The sequence below is a fragment of the Ceratotherium simum genome, chromosome 7, assembly GCF_057802395.1.
Source record: "Ceratotherium simum simum isolate JZ-2026a chromosome 7, ASM5780239v1, whole genome shotgun sequence".
NCBI lineage: Eukaryota > Metazoa > Chordata > Mammalia > Perissodactyla > Rhinocerotidae > Ceratotherium > Ceratotherium simum.
Genome location: NC_141906.1, coordinates 19,110,069 through 19,129,040, shown reverse-complemented (window position 1 = coordinate 19,129,040; position 18,972 = coordinate 19,110,069). Strand labels below are relative to the sequence as shown.

Below are 18,972 nucleotides of genomic sequence, written 5' to 3'. Positions count from 1 at the left end.
TATAGAACATGCTTTTAAAAAATATATACAAAGCCCTGAGGACTCAGGGAGGTGTAATTTAGGTATAAAGCCATATGACGTGGCCAGCTCCTGATGCAGAGAACTATGCCTTGTGAACTGGCAAAGGCAGCCAAGGGGCCGAGCCGCGGGCCTCCAAAAAGACAGAGGCCTAGCAGATGATGTGCAAACAGACCACTCTGGATAGCGTTGCCTGCCTCAGAATTCAAACTCCCTTAATAGGTCTTAGAATAAAACCAAGGCATTCTGTGAGCTGGCCCCTTCCAGACTCCACTCTCCAGCCACAAGGGCTATTCTACTCCTCAAACACACTTACCTCATTGTGGCCCCAGGACCTTTGCATTACTGTTCTTCCCTTTTTTCCCACTCTGTTTTGTAACAGCTTTATTGAAATATAATTCACATACCATAAATATCTACCCTTTTACAATTTATAATTCAGTAGTTTTTAGTATATTCAAAGAATTGTACAACCATCACCGCAATTTTAGAACTTTTTCATCATTCCAAAAAGAAACCCTGTACCCATTAGCAGTCACTCTCCATCTCTCCCAACCCCCAGCCCCAGCCCTAGGCAACAACTAATCTACTTTCTGTCTCTATGGATTTCCCTATTCCGGAGATTCCATGTAAATGGAATCACACAACGTGTGGTCTTTTGTGGCTGGCTTCTTTCACTTAGCCTAATGTTTTCAAGGTTCATCCATGTGGTAGCATATATCAGTACTTCATTTTTATGGCTGAATACTACCCATTGAATGGATACATCGCATTTTATTTATCTGTTCATCAGACATTTGGGTTGTTTCTACTTGTTGGTGATTATGAACAATACTGTTATTGAACGTTCATGTGCAAGTTTTTGTGTGGTCATAGATTTTCATTTCTCTTTGTTTTATACCTAGGAGTGGAACTGCTGGGCCATATGGTAACTCTACGTTTAACTTTTTGACGAACTGCCAAACTGTTATTCCAAAGTGGCTGCACCATTTTACTGAGGATTCCAATTCCTCGACACCATCACCAACACTCATTATTGCCCATGTTTTTTATTATAACCATTGTAGTGTATGTGAAAGTGTATCTCATGGTAGTTTGGAGTTGCATTTCCCTAATGATTAATGATGTTGAGCATTTTTTCATTTGCTTATTGACCCCTCATATATATTCTTTGAAGAAATGTCTACTTAAGGCCTTTGCCCACTTAAAAAGATTAGTTATCTTTTTATTGAGTTATGAGGTTCTTTATATATTCTGGAAACAAGTCCCATATTGCATACGTGATTTGCAAATATTTTCTCCTGTTCTGTGGGTTGTCTTTTCACTTTCTTGATGGTCTTGTTTGCATCACAAAAGTTTTCAATTTTGATGAAGTACCATTAATTCATTTTTTCTCTTGTTGCTTGTGCTTTTGGTGTCATATCTAAGAAACCATCATGGACTAACCCAAGGACACGAAAATTTGCTCCTATTTTCATCTAACAGTTTTATAGCATTAGCTCCTACACTTAGGCCTATGATGCATTTTGAGTTAATTTTTGTGTGTTGTGTGAGGTAGAGTTCCAACTCGACTCTTTTGCATGTAGCTATCCAGTCATTCCAGCACCATTTGTTGAAATCGCTGCTCTTTTTGTCTGGAAATCTTTTCACCAAAATCTTTGCCTGGATGGCTTCTTTTTGTCATTTGCATGGCTCAGATTAATTGCTACTCTATCATAGAGGCCTTCCTTCACCCCCTACCCAATGTTCCATTCCCATGTCATTCTCTGTATGTGCCTATTTCCTGGTCTTTCTAGCAGCTTTGCTGTCTGAAATCATTCATTTGGTTACTTGGATATTATTTGTCTCCGCACCTAGAATTTAAGTGCCATCAGAACAGAGACTGTGTCTGCTTGTTCTCGATTCTGTCTGGCACATAATAGGCACCCAATGAATATTTCTTGATTAAATGCCCGTTTATTGCTTATGTTGGTGTTTGGCTTCAGCTACATTATCCAGTGATATTTCCTCTTTGCCCTCGTTAACCAACCACTGACCATGTCCCTAATTTGGGTTCTAGACCTCGTTTTTCCACTGAACCCATTCCACTTGCTGACCCTATGAGCTCCTTTTCAGTACTGTCTGATCCCAATTTACATAGTCTACATAGAATATGAAACCAACGCCTTCTTCATATTAAAACTCAAGTGTAATCTTCCCATATTTTGCTGGGGAAAGAATCTTGAAGCTCTGGCTTTCTTCTGTTGGATGACATCTTAGACAATTTGTCAATCTATCCCAAGCCCCAAACCAGGGCTAGAGGGTGCTAAGCCCAACCAAGGGCCCAAGTTGGAAATAGGCTCTACTGAGGCCAGGAGCAGGGAGGCTGGTTTGGTGGTTGGAGCAGGGAGGTTGGGGATGGGCAATGTGGCTATTGACACCTGCACGAGAGCCTCTGACCCCAATCTCAGAGCCTGGACCAAATGCTTCAGAAGCTGATCTTATCTGTTGACCATGACGGCCCAGCCTGTCCTCATGGTTGGTAGCTAGCTGATGTTAACTTACTCAAGGAAGATAGAACTGCTCAGTCTCCCTCTGCTGGGGAAGCTGGGGGAATTTAATTAGCTGGAGGTGTCCCCTAATCATATTAATTATCTTCAACTTCACCGAGGAAAAAGAAGCCGATCACACTTGTGACCAGCCTTGTCCTTGCAGGCTGAAGAGCACCGATGATCGTTTTGGTATTTGTGACAGGCCCCTGGTATAGACGGAAAGCATTAGGTCTGGAATCAGCCCACCCTGAGTTTAGTTCCTGCCTCTGTCGCTTGCTAGCATGTTGCTTTGCTTCTTTGTTCCCTCACTGAAGACAAACAAAATAAAATCTTCCTTTTCTGCCTCCCTGGGTTGCCACGAATACCAAAAGACACACAGCATGTAAACATCTCTGTATCTTGCAGCGCACTTGGGGTGCTTCTCTTTTGGTTTCCTGCCTCTGGACACCCCTCTCTACCTTCCACGAGGTGAACCGGCCCAGCCCACGCCCTCCTCCAGCTGTGAATACAGCCCACTCTGACTTGTTTCTAGCACTTTTTCTGATATTAGTTTAGTGACTAGGTCCCTTTGAGTAGTGCCCTGATGACTCTGTGTTTTAGGTGATTACAGTTTGAAATTTGAACACATCACACCCACTGGGCAGTAAACTTGTTTTCCTTTCATATTTGCCCCAAATCGGGGAGCTCTGTTGGGCCTGACTGCTCCTCCTAATAGCCTTTCCCCTGCAACAGTTCAGTCTCCGGGTTGCTGGGCTTGGCAGGAGGCCTCACCTGCAGGGACCCAGCCAATCCCAATTGCTAGCTGGTACCCTCTCTTCTCTCCCTTATACTCCAAATGGTTTACTTTTCAATCAATCCGGTTATCAAGGGCCTGTCCTGTGCTGACATGGTCCTAAGTCCCTGCTCACACACCATCTCCTTTAGCTAGCGCAACACCCCACTGACCACAGAGCACCTATGACCCCCGTTGTAAAGGTGAGGAGGCCGAAGCTCAGGAAGCAAAGTCGCTTTCTCCACATGTGTGGAGGAGCCTGATAGGTTTTCCAAGCAATCCTTCTTCATGTGGTTCCAAATGTTCTACATTCCTATCTACACAAATACCAGACCTAGAATCTCCCAGGTATAGGTTAATGGTGGATCTGGGATTGAAACCATGTCTCCTGGCCCAAACCCCACCACCCTCTGCTGCCCTGAGCCTCTGGTGACCCTCATGTCCTCCTATGATCCCCACCTGCTCTTTGCGGTGGGACCACCTCACCTGGCCCTTTCTTATTCTTTTTGTTTTGGATGCGTTAGCCCTGTCTGGACCATTGGACTTTGACCCTTCCGAGGCTGGTGCTCCTCTGTGTCCCATCTAGAATCTAGCCCATGGCCCACCCAATACTGGGTTTTCTGCAACCCATGCCTGCTTTTACCTTCCAGGGAGAGACTTGTGGACCCGCAGCTTGCGCAGCAGCACGTCAGAAATATTGGGCATGACATCGAAGCCACTCTTGGACTCTTCTTCCTCAGTAGCTGGGGAGAGTTCAGACAGGAGCCCTGGAAAAACAAGTGCTTAACTTAGAAAATGTCTGTTTGAGATCACAGTAGTACTGTTGGCAACTTGTTTCAGGGGCTAAGGAAGAGCTTTAACATTTATAAGAACCTAGTTACGTGCCAGGGGCTTTACAATTGTTTTATCCTCACAAGGACCCAATGAGCTAGAACTTAATCATCTCATTTTATAAGTGGGTAAACCAAGACTCAGCAAGGTTAATAACTTGCTTAAGTTCACAGAACTAGTAAATGGCATAGTGAGACTTCAAACCAATTCTATATGTTCAAAATTCTATGTTCTTCCGATTGCTCCCCACAGTACTAAGCAGGCTCTCCTGTCTGGGGTCCGAGGTTGGTTTCTGGCAACTGGAAGCTGATTGGCTCTTTGGCTATAATGTTTGGAAAAGTGCTCTCTCTTTGGCAGACTTCTCAGGAGGCCTGTTGCCCAATTATTCTTCCTCAAATGAATTCAACAGTTCAGTCATCTATGTCCTGCTGCTTATTTCAATAAACTCATCCCTAGAGCACCAGAAGAGCCCATCACCTCATTCGGAAGTGATGAATCCATCTCAGTGCTTTTTTAAAATGAAGCAGGTTTTCCATTAGCTGTGACCATCACTCTGCTAGAAATCAGTGTCTGGTTCCATATCCCCATAGATCGGAATAGAAACAGGGTTTTTTCAGGATAAAGATAAGATAGTTAGATCGTTTACAGATCTCAGAAATAGATGCCTCCTAGTCAACAGAACCAGTGAACAGTCTTTTGTTATCTCATAAATCTATTTCGGGTCTGTGCTCTGAAGGCAGAAAGAACAAACCACATATTCTGTTTCCCATAAATCTTTCTCCTATTTGAAGGCAGCTCTTGGTACCTCTCCAAATCTCCCCATCTCCAGGCTCTAGCCCTGTTTTCCCGACTGCTCACTGTGGCCCACTGTGGCCCATGGCCTCTAGATATCACCCCCTGCCTGCACGCATTCTGGTTGTTGCTGTTCCAGAGGCCCTGATGTGCTCTAACAAGCTCTTAGCAAAGGAGGACATTGGCAAATGTCCCTAGCATTGGTATTTGTTATTCATGCAGCATAGACTTGCTGTGCCTTCCTATGGGCTCACAGTACATTTAGCCTCAATTCTCTTTTACTTGAGCCAAATCAGGCATCTTCATCCCATATAATGGTTTCCATTTGTATGTAGGACTTTATAGTTATCCGTGTTTTACCATCTCTCCTGGATTTTGACCCAGTAGATTTCCAATCTGCTCAATCATTTTCCAGAATGGTAGGCCAGGCCAGAGATCAGGACTATAGGCATAGTTGTGGTAGCCATCTAAATGAAACTAAGGTTGGGTGTCATGTAAGCGAGAAGCCTCATCACAGGAGACCATGCAGAGAGAAGGCGGGGTATAGTTTGACTCAAGGTAAAGAATGGTTAAATAATTTGAGCTTTCCAATAACAGAATGGTGTTCATGAGTTTCCAGGTACTCAAGGTATCCCAGCAAAGCTGGAGGGCCATCTGTCAGAGATGGGGCAGTCAGTGATCCTTCCTTGGATATAAGATTGGACTAGATGTTCTCTTAGCTACCTGTCACCTCTTGGGTTCCTTCCTGGCATTTATTGCTCTCTGACATTTCCATGGGACAGATGGTAAACCTTGTGGTGCCTCTGGCCTCACTCTGCTTTCATGTATCTACACTGCACCCAGCAGAGAGATAATTGAGCAGTGGGCTCCTGAGAAATCTATATGATTGCTTGAAACAGATGAGATCTAAGAATCAACTGAAAGCCATACCAGGGGCTTTTGCCTAGAAGAGTCCCCTGGGTTGAGCAACACCCCCTGCCCAAGGTAACTAGTTAGGGCTTCTAGCCCTACTAAAATGGCTGTCTGAAGAGTGACCCCAGAACTGGTAGATCCCAGAACCAGCCACCTTCCTCCTCAACTCAATTTTTAAAACCAACCAAAAATATACCAGCAACTCTCAAATACAGGAAAAGGCAACAATCTTTAAAAATAATGGCCAGGGCTGGCCCTGTGGCTTAGGGGTTAAGTGCGCACGCTCCGCTGCTGGCGGTCCGGGTTCGGATCCCGGGCGCGCACCAACGCACCGCCTCTCCGGCCATGCTGAGGCTGCGTCCCACATACAGTAACTAGGATGTGCAGCTATGACATACAACTATCTACTGGGACTTTGGGGAAAAAATAAATAAATAAAATTATAAAAATAATGGCCAAAGAAAGACAGAACTTACTGGAAATAAATGTAGAGCTCCCACCCTTGATGACCCTTTTTCCTTCCCTCAAAGAATCAGTACTGAGAGGAAGAGTGAGAGGAAAAACTGTGACCAAGACTGCAAAACCACAGAATGGGAAGGAAATGGACTGAGCGGTGAGCAGGCAGCCTGCGGAGGAGATTCAGAAAGTTTCTCTACAGCAGAAGGATCTCCATCCCACCATAACAATCCTCCAACAAAAGAAAGCGGCCTCTGCCGCTCTTGGCTTTTCTTACTGAGGAGGAGGGGAGAGGAAAGGCAGAATGATTGCACAGTATTCTACCAGAGCTGATTACCTCAATCAGTATGGAGGGATTTACCAGAAAGGAAGACAAACGAGAAAATAAATAAAACAAGCCCCTCCGATGGAGTAAGTGGCGGGAGACACATGGAAATCCCCAACTGAAGCTGCCCCTCCCCATTCTGAGATATAGTACTGTGGCCAAACCCATTGGATTTTGTCTATCTTTTCCTTCCTCTAACTGGCAGTGGGGTGAAAGTGGCTGCTGGGAACAATTGGGTCAAGTCTGGAAAATAAACACCTGGGCAGATTGTATCTACAATTCAAGATTCCCTTGGGTGAAGTAATCCATAACTTACTATTGCCCACCCAATGGAATAAAATATGCCCACACTTTGGTGTAATAAACTCAAGTGTTGGACTATAAACAAAGTTATATAAAAAGAGCAGAAACCAATCCCACAAACACCACTATGCACAGCTCCATCTGAACTTCCCCTTTTCCTCACCGCCCAAGCAGTAACAAGGCAGACACAAAATACCCAGTCCTCAGCTAAGCACTGTAGGAGGAAGGAGATCTCAGATTAGGTAGGAAGGAGTCAGTGAAAATTGACCTACACAATACGTCTAGGTAAGGAGAAAATTCAGGTAGAAATGCCCACATCAAAAATTCTAAAAATTTAAAAAATGGCATTGTGACTATACAAAAATACTATCGTCTGAAGAGGAAGGAAAGAAGAAAGGAGGTATAAAGGGCAGAAGAAAGGAAACACGCAGGAGACAGATGTCAGGATGGAAACAAAGATGCAGGAAGCACACCAAAAATGCATTTTTGTGAAAAATGTATACCACAAATGCTTTGACTCAAGAAGAAATTAGAACTTGAAGAAAACGAAAATAGGAAATCAGAGGTGAGATGAGAGGATCATACATAGATGGAAGAAGACTACAATTTAAGGAAATAAATTGAAGACCAAAATAACAGAACTAAGTGAGAAATTATAAAAATATAGAACTAACCAATATGTTGGAAATATGAAGGAATAAAACAGATACAGCCTCAAACTGAATTAGTAAGCAGGGTGGGGGAGATTGAAATGAGTACAAGGAATGTAGAGAAGGAAAGAAAGACAGAAGTATTTAAAGGTAGGTTAACGGACCTGTAGTTGAGACATCGATGAGAAATCTGTGGATTATGGTGTCTCTGAAGTAGTGAACAAAACAACAAAGGACATACTTAAAGATATAATAGAAGAAAAGTTCTCCTCAATTGAAGGAAAATCTGAACTTGCAGATTGAAGGAGCACACATGTTAAGAAAAAAAATATATATATATGGATAAAGAAATGCTTCCCCAACTACCCTCACAGAAAGAGTCAGCCATCTACAGGGAATGGTGAGGGTTGAGGAACGCTGGAAATCAGCTGGTCTCAGACTTCTGTACAGCACTGAATACAATGGAGCATCTACAAAGTTCTGAGGGAAAGAGTGGCCCAGAATTTATAACCATGCAAGCGGTTCTTCAAGAATAAAGATAACATTTTCAAATGTGCTAGAATTCAGGGAACATAGCACCTCTGAGCCCTTCTAGGAAAACTATTGGATAATGAAATCCAGCTAAACAAGACATAAATCAAAATAATGAACTTGGGAATGATGAGCCATAGACGAGGGCCTAGTGGTGAGCATGAACTCCTTTTATATATAAGTTTAAGGCTAAACAACTATGGAAATTATCATTTCAGTATGGAATGTACATGCTGTAACCTTAACAATAGAAAAAGGATAATTTATCATTTGTACAGGTAGAGATGGAAAGGTAGGAAGAAATATGAAGGTGAGAAGAAAGGCTGCCATTCTCATCTTTTCCTGCTTGAAGTCATAATCCAAATTTAAAACATATAATGTAAAAATAGTACCTCGATAACTCCAAACCCTTAATGCATTTCATAATATATATTTTAAACTTTTAAAAACTAATCTTTTTTTTGGAGGAAGCAATTATCCAAATTCAACAAGTCCTACAGTTTCACTTCACTTTCATTCAAGTTCAATTAAATTTTAATAATTTTTATTTCAAAAAAGTGTATCTGGCAGTCTAGCATAATCTCTCTCCTTCCTCCCTCCCTCCTTCTGTATTTGGGGGGAAGGGCATATTCGATGTAAGCTATTTCTCCTTTCTTCTTTGTATTTTTTACTATTAGTTAAATTTTTTGGTAATGAACATGAGCTATTTTTAACAAAAGCAGTAAAATTATTTTTAAAATATCTGCTTGTACTAGCTCATTCCAACGAAAGCATTTGTTTCTGGCAATCTCAGGGACTTGGAAAAGGAACTTTTGGCACTTCTGGCTAAAGATGCTCTGAGCCCCAGGATGACCCCAATAAGGCCAAAGCTACTTGTTGGGGATAAACTTTCTTCAGATTGATCTTCTCAGGGAGGCCTTTTCCCTGCCTGAGACTGAGGGCTCTGGGCCCAGACTGGGGGTGTCTGGAAGGACTGCCATTCAGGGCATGTCTCTGCCTCAGCCCACACCTCTTTCAGCATCCAGGTCCAGAAACCCACCCGCTTCCTAGACATTGCCACCTGGACCTGGATAATAAAAGCCATTTCAACAGCCACCATTTATTGAACATCAACTATGCATTAGACACACTTTCTCATTCATTCCTTACGATAGCCCTTCAAAGTAAATATTGCTAAGCTCCTTTTCTGGTGAAACTGCAAACTAGGAAACTGAGGTTCTGCTAAGTTAAATAGATTCCCCGGGGTTCCAGCTAGTTAGTGGTAGAGCTGAGATGCAAAACCAGTCAGACTGTGGCATCCAAGCTGCTCCCCATGGGCATTCAACAAGTCAAAACCCAAACTCATTGTCTTCCTTCTCAAGTGAGCTCCTCCTCTGCGCTCCTAGTCCTGATTAACAGCACCATCACCCCCTCAGCCATGCAGACAGACACCTGGGGATCTTCCCGGTCTCCCCCTCCACCCCATCCGCTCACAAGTCCTGCCAAGCTGACCTCCAAATAGCTCTCAGACCTGTCCTCCCCACATTCCCACCTGCCTCTCTCAGTCTACAGCCTCATCACCTCTTACCAGGCTATTTCCACACCCTCTCACCTGGCGTCCCTGCCTCCAGCCTCTCCTGTTTCAGGCCAGCTTCCATAATCTGTCCAGAAGAATTATTCTCAAACTCAGTTTTGATCCTGATGCTTCCTTACCTGAAGGCTTCTCTGGCTTTCCAAGAGGTCCTGAATGAAGTTCAAACTCATTAGTTGGCCCTCAAAGCCTTCACTCTCCCTGATCCCCACCCACACTTCATCCTTGTCACCTATCCCTCTGGGACACATGGCCCATACTTGGTTCACGTGGGATTCCTTCTGTTCTGGAACAAGCAAAGTGCTAGAATACGCCCGCATGCCTTTGCTCCTGCTATTCCCACTGCCTGAGATACCCTTCTTTTCCTCAGCTCAAAGCTGCTCCTCCTGGAAACCTGTCCTGACTCATTCACTGCCACTGAGCTGGCTGCCTGTTCCTCCATGTTCCTAGGTGCTTCATGTTCTTAAAGTCTTAACACCATGTATTGTAGTGACATTGCCTACCCTTGTGTTTTCTCTCCTAGAAGGTGAGGGGGAGCTCATTCATTTATTCACTATTTATTGAGTGCTTACTGTGCCCCAGGCAATGGGCTGTGAGCTAAGGATACAATGCTGAGCAAAATGGATGTGCCACTGTCCTCTGGGAGCTCATTATCTAGGGGACAGATATTAATCAGAGAAACACTCAAATATTGCATTTCATTCTGTGATAGATTTTATGAGGGAGAAGGATCTGGAGGTGGGTAACATCTTCCCTAGAAGAGTGACATTTGGGCAGATATCTAAAGACTGAATGGGAGTTCACTAGGCAAAGAGAAAGAGAGGAAGAACATTCCAAGTAGAGGGAACATCATGTGCCCAGCCTAAGAAGGAGGAGAAATGAGTTGCTGAAGGAAGACCAAGATGTTGAAAGTGAGGGGGAGAGGGGCCCTGGAAGATGCTGGGGAGGTGAGCAGGGTTAACCACACAGGGCCTTGTAGGTCCTACTAAGGATTCTAGTGCTCATCCTAAGAGCAGAATGAAACTTCTGGAGATGCTGACCCAGATTTATATTTCAGAGATTCCTCTGGCTGCGTGTGGACCGTGGACTGAGCTGGGTGAAGGGGTCAGGAGTGCAGACAGAGGGATGAGATAAGAGGCTGTTGAGATAGCTGAAGGGACTGATAATGACAGCTGGGACAAGGCCATCTCTTTGATGGCAGAGCTTGAGCCTTCTTCATCTCTGCATCCCCAACATGCAGCCTAGGAACTGGCCCACAGTCAGCTTCACATCGTTGGTTTGAAATTACCCGCAAATGATCAAGACCCAAACATCCTACAAATGGTCCCTGCGAAGAGAACTGGTTGGATTGTTGGTGAGACCAGATGCAGCAGGGAAAAGAGCCTCCCAGTCCTCAGAAACTGAAGGAGAGCCAAAGTTCTTAAGACTCCAGAATGTTCCGATAAGGATCTTCCCCATCTCCCAAATGAACAGCCAACAATCATCATAAAAGACGAGTTTTCCCCATGAGCTCATATGCACAGTTGTATTTAGAGCCTGTCAAAGGGCCAGGCTCTCCAGCTCCCAGGGAGGGCTCCCCAAACCTTTTGTCCTGGATACAGGAGGGGATGAGGCTCTTTGATGGGGCTTTCAGAATGCAGGAAAAGGAAGTTATAGCTCTGCTGGTATCAATCAAACACATGTACAGAGTACAACGACATCCCACTTAGCTGGCAAGATAGCGTTCTACAACCTCAATAATAGAATTAAAATGTGTGCCAGGTTCCCACTAGAATAAAGACCAGGATCACATAAAAACATTACATCAGCTCAGTAAAGAAGATACTATTATTATCCCCATTTTATACATGAGCAAACTGAGCCATCTAGAGAACAAGAAACTTGCCCAGCCTATGCAGGTCAGTGGTGAAGCTTGAGCTCTTAACCCCTTAGATCCTGGAAATGAGAGAAAATGGGAGGGAGGGTGCATTTATTGAACACCTACCACGGTTAATTTTTTTTTTTTAATTTTATGTTCATAGGAGTCAAATTCATTTATCTGATAATTTTACTTCAGGATCCATCTTGTTTCCTATTAGTCTTGGATAGTGAGGTGTTGCTGTAGGTAGTGAATGTCTAAATTGGTATATTTTTTGTAAGTTAATGTGGCAGTGTGTATATATATTTAAATGTAAATACCTTTGATCAAGCAATTTTACTTCCAAGACACTATCCCATGAATAAACTTATGCATTTCTATAAAGATACATCTAGGAGGATGTTTATGATAACATTGTTTAGAGAAAAAGTAGAAACAACCTAAATATTAATAAGAGATGGGTCAAACAATTGATATAGTTTCTCATGCCACGGAATACTACGAAGCAGTTAAAAAATAAAAAATTCCATATGTATTAAATAAGAAACTATCTAAAGTATATTGTTACACAAAAATGACAACGTGGCAGAGGCACCTGGTCATCCACCAAAATCTGTCCGCCCCTCCTTCCATGTGATTGGAGTTTAATCTGGGCACACGGCCTGCAGCCCGCTAGTGATACATTCCCCAGCATCACTTGCTGCTGCATATGGCCACACAATCATTTTCCTTGTCACCATTTTCATATCAGAGAATGTGGCCAAAGTAATAAAATATATCCAGATACACAGGAGAAATACACACACACACGCACAAGCACGCAACTAAGACAAATAGTGAATTTGATTAAATAAAAATAACAGATAGTTTGTGAATTTGAAAAAGAAAGACATTCTACAAAACGATCAAGAGCCTTTGGAGTTAGACACATCTGGGTTCCAAACCTGGCTTCAGAAATTAATAACCATGTGAATTTAACCTCCCCGAGCCTCAATTTCCTCATTTGTAAAATGGGTATAACATGGCCCACCTCCCAGAGTTGTTGTGAGTGTTAAGTGGAATATTGTCAAATGCTTAGCACAGTACCTGGGACATAGTAATCCCTCTAGTTATAGTAATCATGCTAGCTAATCACTATAGTAATCGCTCTATCATTTGTTAACAGTAATATTATACAAGAAACACGTATAATACTAAGCAGCATTCATCTATGCCACTAATTATCAGCTAGAAAAATCTAATGAAAAAAGAATCTTCTCCATAAGTAGGCAAAAATATATCACATAGAATGTACCCCATTAAGAGTTATGGGAGATCTATACAAAGAACCTTAAATCTTTTAGAGGAAAAAGAAAGGAATACTTAAATTAATAGAGGGACAAACCATGTGCCTGAATGAGAACTAAATGTTTGCAAATTAAATAATTAAAAAATCTGTAAACTGTAAAACAAATAAAACTAGGACAGATCTTCTGAATCCAATGTGTAGCTATAGAGTAATCAGAATTAAAATGTTGCATAAAATGGTCTCAATTTCACTTAGAGAAACAGGTGAGAGGCAAGTTGGAAAGGACCCGGAATCCTTGGATCTTAGGTTAGAGTTAAGAGACTTCCTAGGTCATCCAGTCCAAGAGGGAACAGAGACCCACAGAGGCTGAGGAACGTATTTCAAGACTCGTTAACTGGTGTCTGGAGGACATGAACTCAAATCTCCTGACTTCTTGTCCAGTTGTTTTTCCATTATTTTGCACTGAATCTTTGTATCTAGAACATAATGAATATTCTGAAAAAGAAGAGTGATGAGGGAGAAGTCCCTCACTGTCCACTAGAACATATTATAAAGCACAAGTAATTAAAATGGTGATCAGAATAAAACAGACTCAAGGGCCCAGAACGAGTCTTTGGTATATATTAAAAAGAATTGAGCATATGATTATCTAAAGCACAAAATAACACGAAATACAAACTCTATTAAAATATTATTGAGGTAACAGGATCTTAAATCTTCAAATACCTATATTCAAAAATAAATTTCAGAGGTATTAGCAAAATAAATATAAATAAATCAAACTATAGATAAACTAGTAGAAAATAGATTTGCTATCCTAGTTAAGGAGAAGTAATATTTTTATAATGATTGAAATAATGGAAGACTTCTTGAAGGAAAAGATAGCCAGAAGTCCTTACATAAAAATTTTATGATTTCTCTAAAATAACACAAAACTTGTTAAAGAGTAAAAAAAGATAGAGTGAAAAAGTACTGAGAAAAATGCAGCCAACAAATGGTTAATAGCTATAGAGTTTATATATTACCAATAACATAAGCCAACAGAAAACCCAAGAGCCAAATGGAACACGGGTAAAGAAATGAGTAGCTAATTCACCCAGTAAGGAAAAGTAAATAAATAAATAATTAAAAATGTTAAGTTTGAGTTTGCTTGCTAGCAAATTAATTGAAGTAATGGTGCAATGGCATTTCATAGTACTTATAATAATACATTATAGTTGTTATTACTATTGATTATCTGCTTCTTACTATATTCTGGCCAATTAGGAGCAAAAGCAAAGTCCAATCCAGTGCTGGCACTTCTTGGGAGAAAGACCCCTCACTCAGTCTTTGCAGGTAGCTTTATACATTGGAGGCAATTTGCTAAATACAAATGCTTATACACTTTGACCCAGTAAATCTCAGGCCTGAGAATTTATCCCAAGGGATTAAATTAAAGGAAGAAAGAAAAAAACAGGTACAAAGTTGTTTACGGTAGGGTTGTTAATCATAGTTAAAAGAACTGTAAACATCTGAAATGCCCAACAATAGATACATTAATACAAAAGGATACTATGTACCCATTAAATGATAAATATGAGGACAAGTCAAAACATATGGAAGAGTTATGAAAGAACCTAAGTTCAAAAAGTAGAAACAGGAAGTTATACGTATACCATCAAATGAATTGTGGAAAAAGCATAAATATGGGTAAATACTAGAAAGAATAAAAAATTGTTGCTTTCTCAGAATTTATAGGGTTGTGGGTGAAATTTTAAGATAAATCTTTTCCTAGTGTTTTGAATCTGCTTTAATAAACAAATTAAAAAGTAGAGAAGTCTATAATATTTTTTTCCCCAAAGTTTCCTCTAAACATGGAATTAGTACTTTAGAAAAAAAATCGCTAGAAATTTTACTTCTGGGAATCTTCTTGTTAATGTTGAATAGGTAGGTGTTAGTTACTATATTTCAGACCACAGGCTTCCAATACGGTTGGTGGCACCCTGGACACACCCAAAAAACAATCCTCAAGCAGAAGGCTTCTATGCTGACAGAGGTGGCATGAGCCGTCAGAAGAGGTGAGCCAGGAGATGGGTGTGGGGGAGAGAAGGGTACACAAAGTCTTGTTTTCTGAAGATGGGTCTGGCAGGATGGGTGGTTGGGGACTTGCAGTCACTGGGAGGGAAGGGTTGGTCTGGACTTTGTGGTGACAGCAGATTAGAAAGCAAGAGATGACTCTGATGTCTTGAAAAGAGGAACTGTTCTATTTGGGAGGCTTCCTGGGTGTGAGAGGAAAAGGAAAAGGAAGCCTCAGAAGTTCAGGCCTGGGTCACCCTCAGACCCAGTGGGTGCTAACAAGGCTCAGGGAGGGCGGGCAGGGTCCAGAATGGGGCTGGCTGGAGGGAGACAGTTGAGGGGTTCTCCGGGCAGGCAGGAAACATGATCTGATTCATTCATTCATCTGCAAATATTTACTGCGGGCCTGCTCTGGGTCTGGCCAACACGCCCACTGGGCAGACAAAGGCCCTAAAGGGAAGCCTAGTGTTTACACGGTCACCTTCTTTGGTCTGAGGAGATGAATCCAGCCCTGCCCTGAGAAAAGCGTCCGCCGGACCGCACCTACCTTTTTCTTGTTCAGCCGCTTCACTAAGGTCTGGAAGCTTGAGCCCCACTAAGTTCTGATTTCTTAGCAGGATGTGCTCCTTTATAGGAAAAGGAAAAAAAAAAAACATTTCAGATAATGACATTAGGCTGGACTCTTCTCTCGGTTCTGTCTGTGGCTCTGTGTGGGGGACGACAGGGGCAGTGTCCAAGGTGGGTGGACAGTCATGCTGTGGTGACATGTGAGGGGCAGTCAGAAGACAGTTCCTTTCCCAGCCCAAAGGTGCCTGACACTCCACAGCGGGTGCCATATTCCTGGGGGTAAGACTGGCCTTGGCATGGCCTGCTTTTCACATAAGCCTGTGGGCCTCAGGGCGAATGAGCTGCTCAATCACACTGTGGCAGAGAGCTAGAGAGGACTGGAGAACAAACAGACGCAGAGCCCAGGGCTCTGGGGACAGGAGGGTCCCCTGGGTGTGTATGGAGCTGCTGCTGGAAACAATCTTTTGATCTCGTAGTTGTGCTCCGAGCTGGCTGGAGCTTCCTGCCCTGTTGTTCTGGGCAGTGAGAGCCCACTTCCTGAAGTTGTGGCCTCCCCCGCCCCTAGTTCCTCAGTGGCCTGTTCTGGCACCTCTTGAGTTGTTCAACTCTCCAGACAAATGAGACCTGAGAGTTGCTGCCACAAGGCAGCAGGCACAGCCGCCACTCTCCTGCCCGAGGCCTCAGTAGTCAGAGTCGGGGGAGAGATGGGGATGCTGACTGCAGGTATGTGGCACAGGTAGGCTCATACTTGCTCGGAGTCTATCAGCACCAGACCAGCGCCCCCAAGTGGAAATGTCTGACTCAGCCCCTTGCCCCTTGTGACATGCTTAGTAGGGGGATTTTGTCATCCATCTGGCAGAGGCCACTGGAGTCGTTTGCCCCCTGGGTAACGAAGGAAAGGAAGGAGCCAGCAGAGGGTGCTCTGGCCCAAAGGGAAGTCAGGACCAGGGCCCTTGACCTGTGTCCTTAGCAAGCCAGAGGCCCACAGCCAATCAGCTCTCGGCACACTGGATTGGGGTGGGCGTGCTCAGCTACTAGGGCAGTGGTTAGTGGGATGGGGCCTCCAGGTTCTCTGTGACGTTCTTTGCTGCAGAGAGAAACTTGCAGGGGTGTGGGGGGTGGCCTGTTGCCTAGGCCTAGCCTCTGATGCCCAGAGGCCCATGAAGGCCAATACCTGGCTGTCTGGCCCCTTTGGGACTCTGGGACTCTGGCTCACCATGGGCAGTCCCTCCAGGCCCTAGGCTGATCCACTCGTTAGTGAGGTCTTCCTGGCTGTGTGGGGTTTTCTGTAAAATGTTAACACCAGAGCCGGGCCTTAGCTCCCCTTGAGCCTCCAACTCAGAGCATCATGGAAGAGTTCTGAATAGGACAGTGGCCAGCATCGGAGTGTGTCCCTGCTGGCACAGAAACCCCCTCCCTGTGCTTGACCGCCATCAGGTGCCTCTTTTCCTTCCCTGTCCCATGCCTCCTCTGTAGAGGAGCCAAGAGAGCCTTGTCCAGCTCCAGCTGTAGGGGCGCTAAGTCCCACCCTGTGGAGTCCCGGCTGCCTTGGCCTGTGGCCTTCTGGGGAAGAAAGGACTGCAGATTCCTTTGTCCTGTTAACCTCTTCAGCTCAAACCCTGGTCTCTCTCCCCTACATCTCTGGATACCCCCAATCACCCCTTGCATATGGTGGCAGTTCCATGAGAGACCACTGGGCCTGGGTTGATGGCCAGTGAATGTTGGGGACATCATGGACATTGGAAGAAGTTCACCACGGGGGAGCAGCCCCTCGTAGCCGTTATTACATTGTGGATGGATTGGAGGCCCTTTGTTAACAGGCACCCGGGCATTACGAAGGGAAAAGCTAGTCTATCCTTGCCCAGCCCAATCCTAGGCAGGACAAGGCACTCTATCAAGGGCTTCCCGTTTATGAGCCACCAGCTCCGCTGGAGGGGAAAACACAGCCCAGGATTGAGGGCCTGTGTATCCCTCCACATACTCACCTTCCCCTTGAAATGTGGCTTTGTGTGGCAACTCTATCCCAGACTGACCTGGCCCCGGTAAGTGGTGTAAAAAGCCCCTGAAACTCGTGTTTATCAAGATGCCACACTGTGGGCCTGATTGCTCCGGGGTGGGGGGGTGGGGGAGGGCAGTTTAGGGCCCTGCAAGGTCCCAGTCCGGGCCAGAGCTGCCCTGCCCCAGGGCCAGCCCCCGCCCAGAGGTGTTCAGCCCAGGGGGACGTGGAGTGCACAGCCCCCATACTGGCGCCCAGGAACCCACCTCACGGAGCTTGGTCAGTTTCTGCATCCGCACGGGCTGCACTTGTATCTGAAAGTCTTTGAGTCCAGGCGCCTTAGCCAGCTTGCTGCTAGCTCTGCCTGCAAAACGCTTCTCTTCCTCTGCCAGTGGTAGCTTGGCAAGCACTTTCTGCAGCCGGGGGCCAGGTTCTTCGGGGCCGCTGTCCCAGGAGACCCCCCGCAGCAGGGGGGGCCGGGACACAGGGGACCGCAGCTCGGCTTTGGAGCCAACTTTGGACCCTGTCGGCTCTCCAGCTGTGCCTTTTCCCTGGGGGGCTGTGGGAGCCACCCCTCCAGAGCCCTGGGCTGGACTTCTGGGCAGAGGGTTGCCCTCCCTGGCTGTCTTCAGGAGCGGCTTCTCCAGCTCACTCTCAGCGGGGCCAGGCTGGGGGCTGTTCAGGGCCATCTTCCCACCACTGCCTGTGCCAGAAGCTGGGCCCTTGTGTGTGGCCTCAGGGTGCTGGAGGGGATCGAAGTTTTCCTTTTGTTCTATTGCAATCTCTTTGGACTTCTCAACTGTGGGAGAGCGAGGAGTCAGCCTGCCCTGAGACACTTTCCTCTGGTCATTCTGCTTCCGGTCAGCTAGCCCTTTGGGGACACTCTGAAAGACACAAAGTAGAGCTGGGACCCCGGAGGCAGGTTGGAGAGGACATAGGTGGGGCCACTTCTGCTGTGGGACAGAGGCCACAGACCCTGCCTAGGGGCGTGTGTGTGTGTGCGTGTGTGTGTGCGTGTGCGTGTGTGTGTGTGTGTGTTTAGGGGTGTGGGCTAGGTGGAAGGAGAGGGCTTCTCAGTCAGGTCTGAGCCATTAAAGGGGACCCACAGAAAAGCCTGGGGTTTGTAAAACAGACAGGACAAGGGAACCTGCGATCCAAAACCTGCCGAGAACTTGCCAAGGGCTAGGAGCTGAAAGGACAGTGGAATAGAGGGCAGCTTGGGGACAGTCACAGTTTTGGCCTTGACTCAGTTGCCCCAGATTTTAGTCCTGGCTCTGCCTGGAAAGGCCCTTGACCATTAGGGACTCAGATTTCCTATCAGGTTTGTGAAACCTCTGAAATTATATGCAAATGTATATGTGTGTTTGGGTGCATTGTGTGTATTTTTCTGGAAAGAGAATCCACCGCTTTTAAGAACTTCTCACAGAGTTCCGTGATCCGAAAGAGGTTAAGGATCACTGGACAAGGTGATTCTTGCAAAGGTGCTATCTTACTGTGCAGAAGTTGTAAGATTCTGC

General features: G+C 44.8%; 1 protein-coding gene across 1 annotated transcript in view; it reads right to left on the bottom strand.

Annotated features, from left to right (window-relative positions):
* Positions 1 to 18,972, bottom strand: part of IRAG1 (inositol 1,4,5-triphosphate receptor associated 1) — a 76,626-nt gene that overhangs the window by 34,436 nt on the left and 23,218 nt on the right. Inside the window, exons 8-10 of the mRNA XM_004418433.3 lie at positions 17,722 to 18,339; positions 15,440 to 15,518; positions 3,965 to 4,088 (exon numbers count right to left, since the gene is read on the bottom strand). Coding sequence (XP_004418490.1) covers positions 3,965 to 4,088; positions 15,440 to 15,518; positions 17,722 to 18,339 — 821 coding nt within the window. The remainder of the gene's footprint in view (positions 1 to 3,964; positions 4,089 to 15,439; positions 15,519 to 17,721; positions 18,340 to 18,972) is intronic.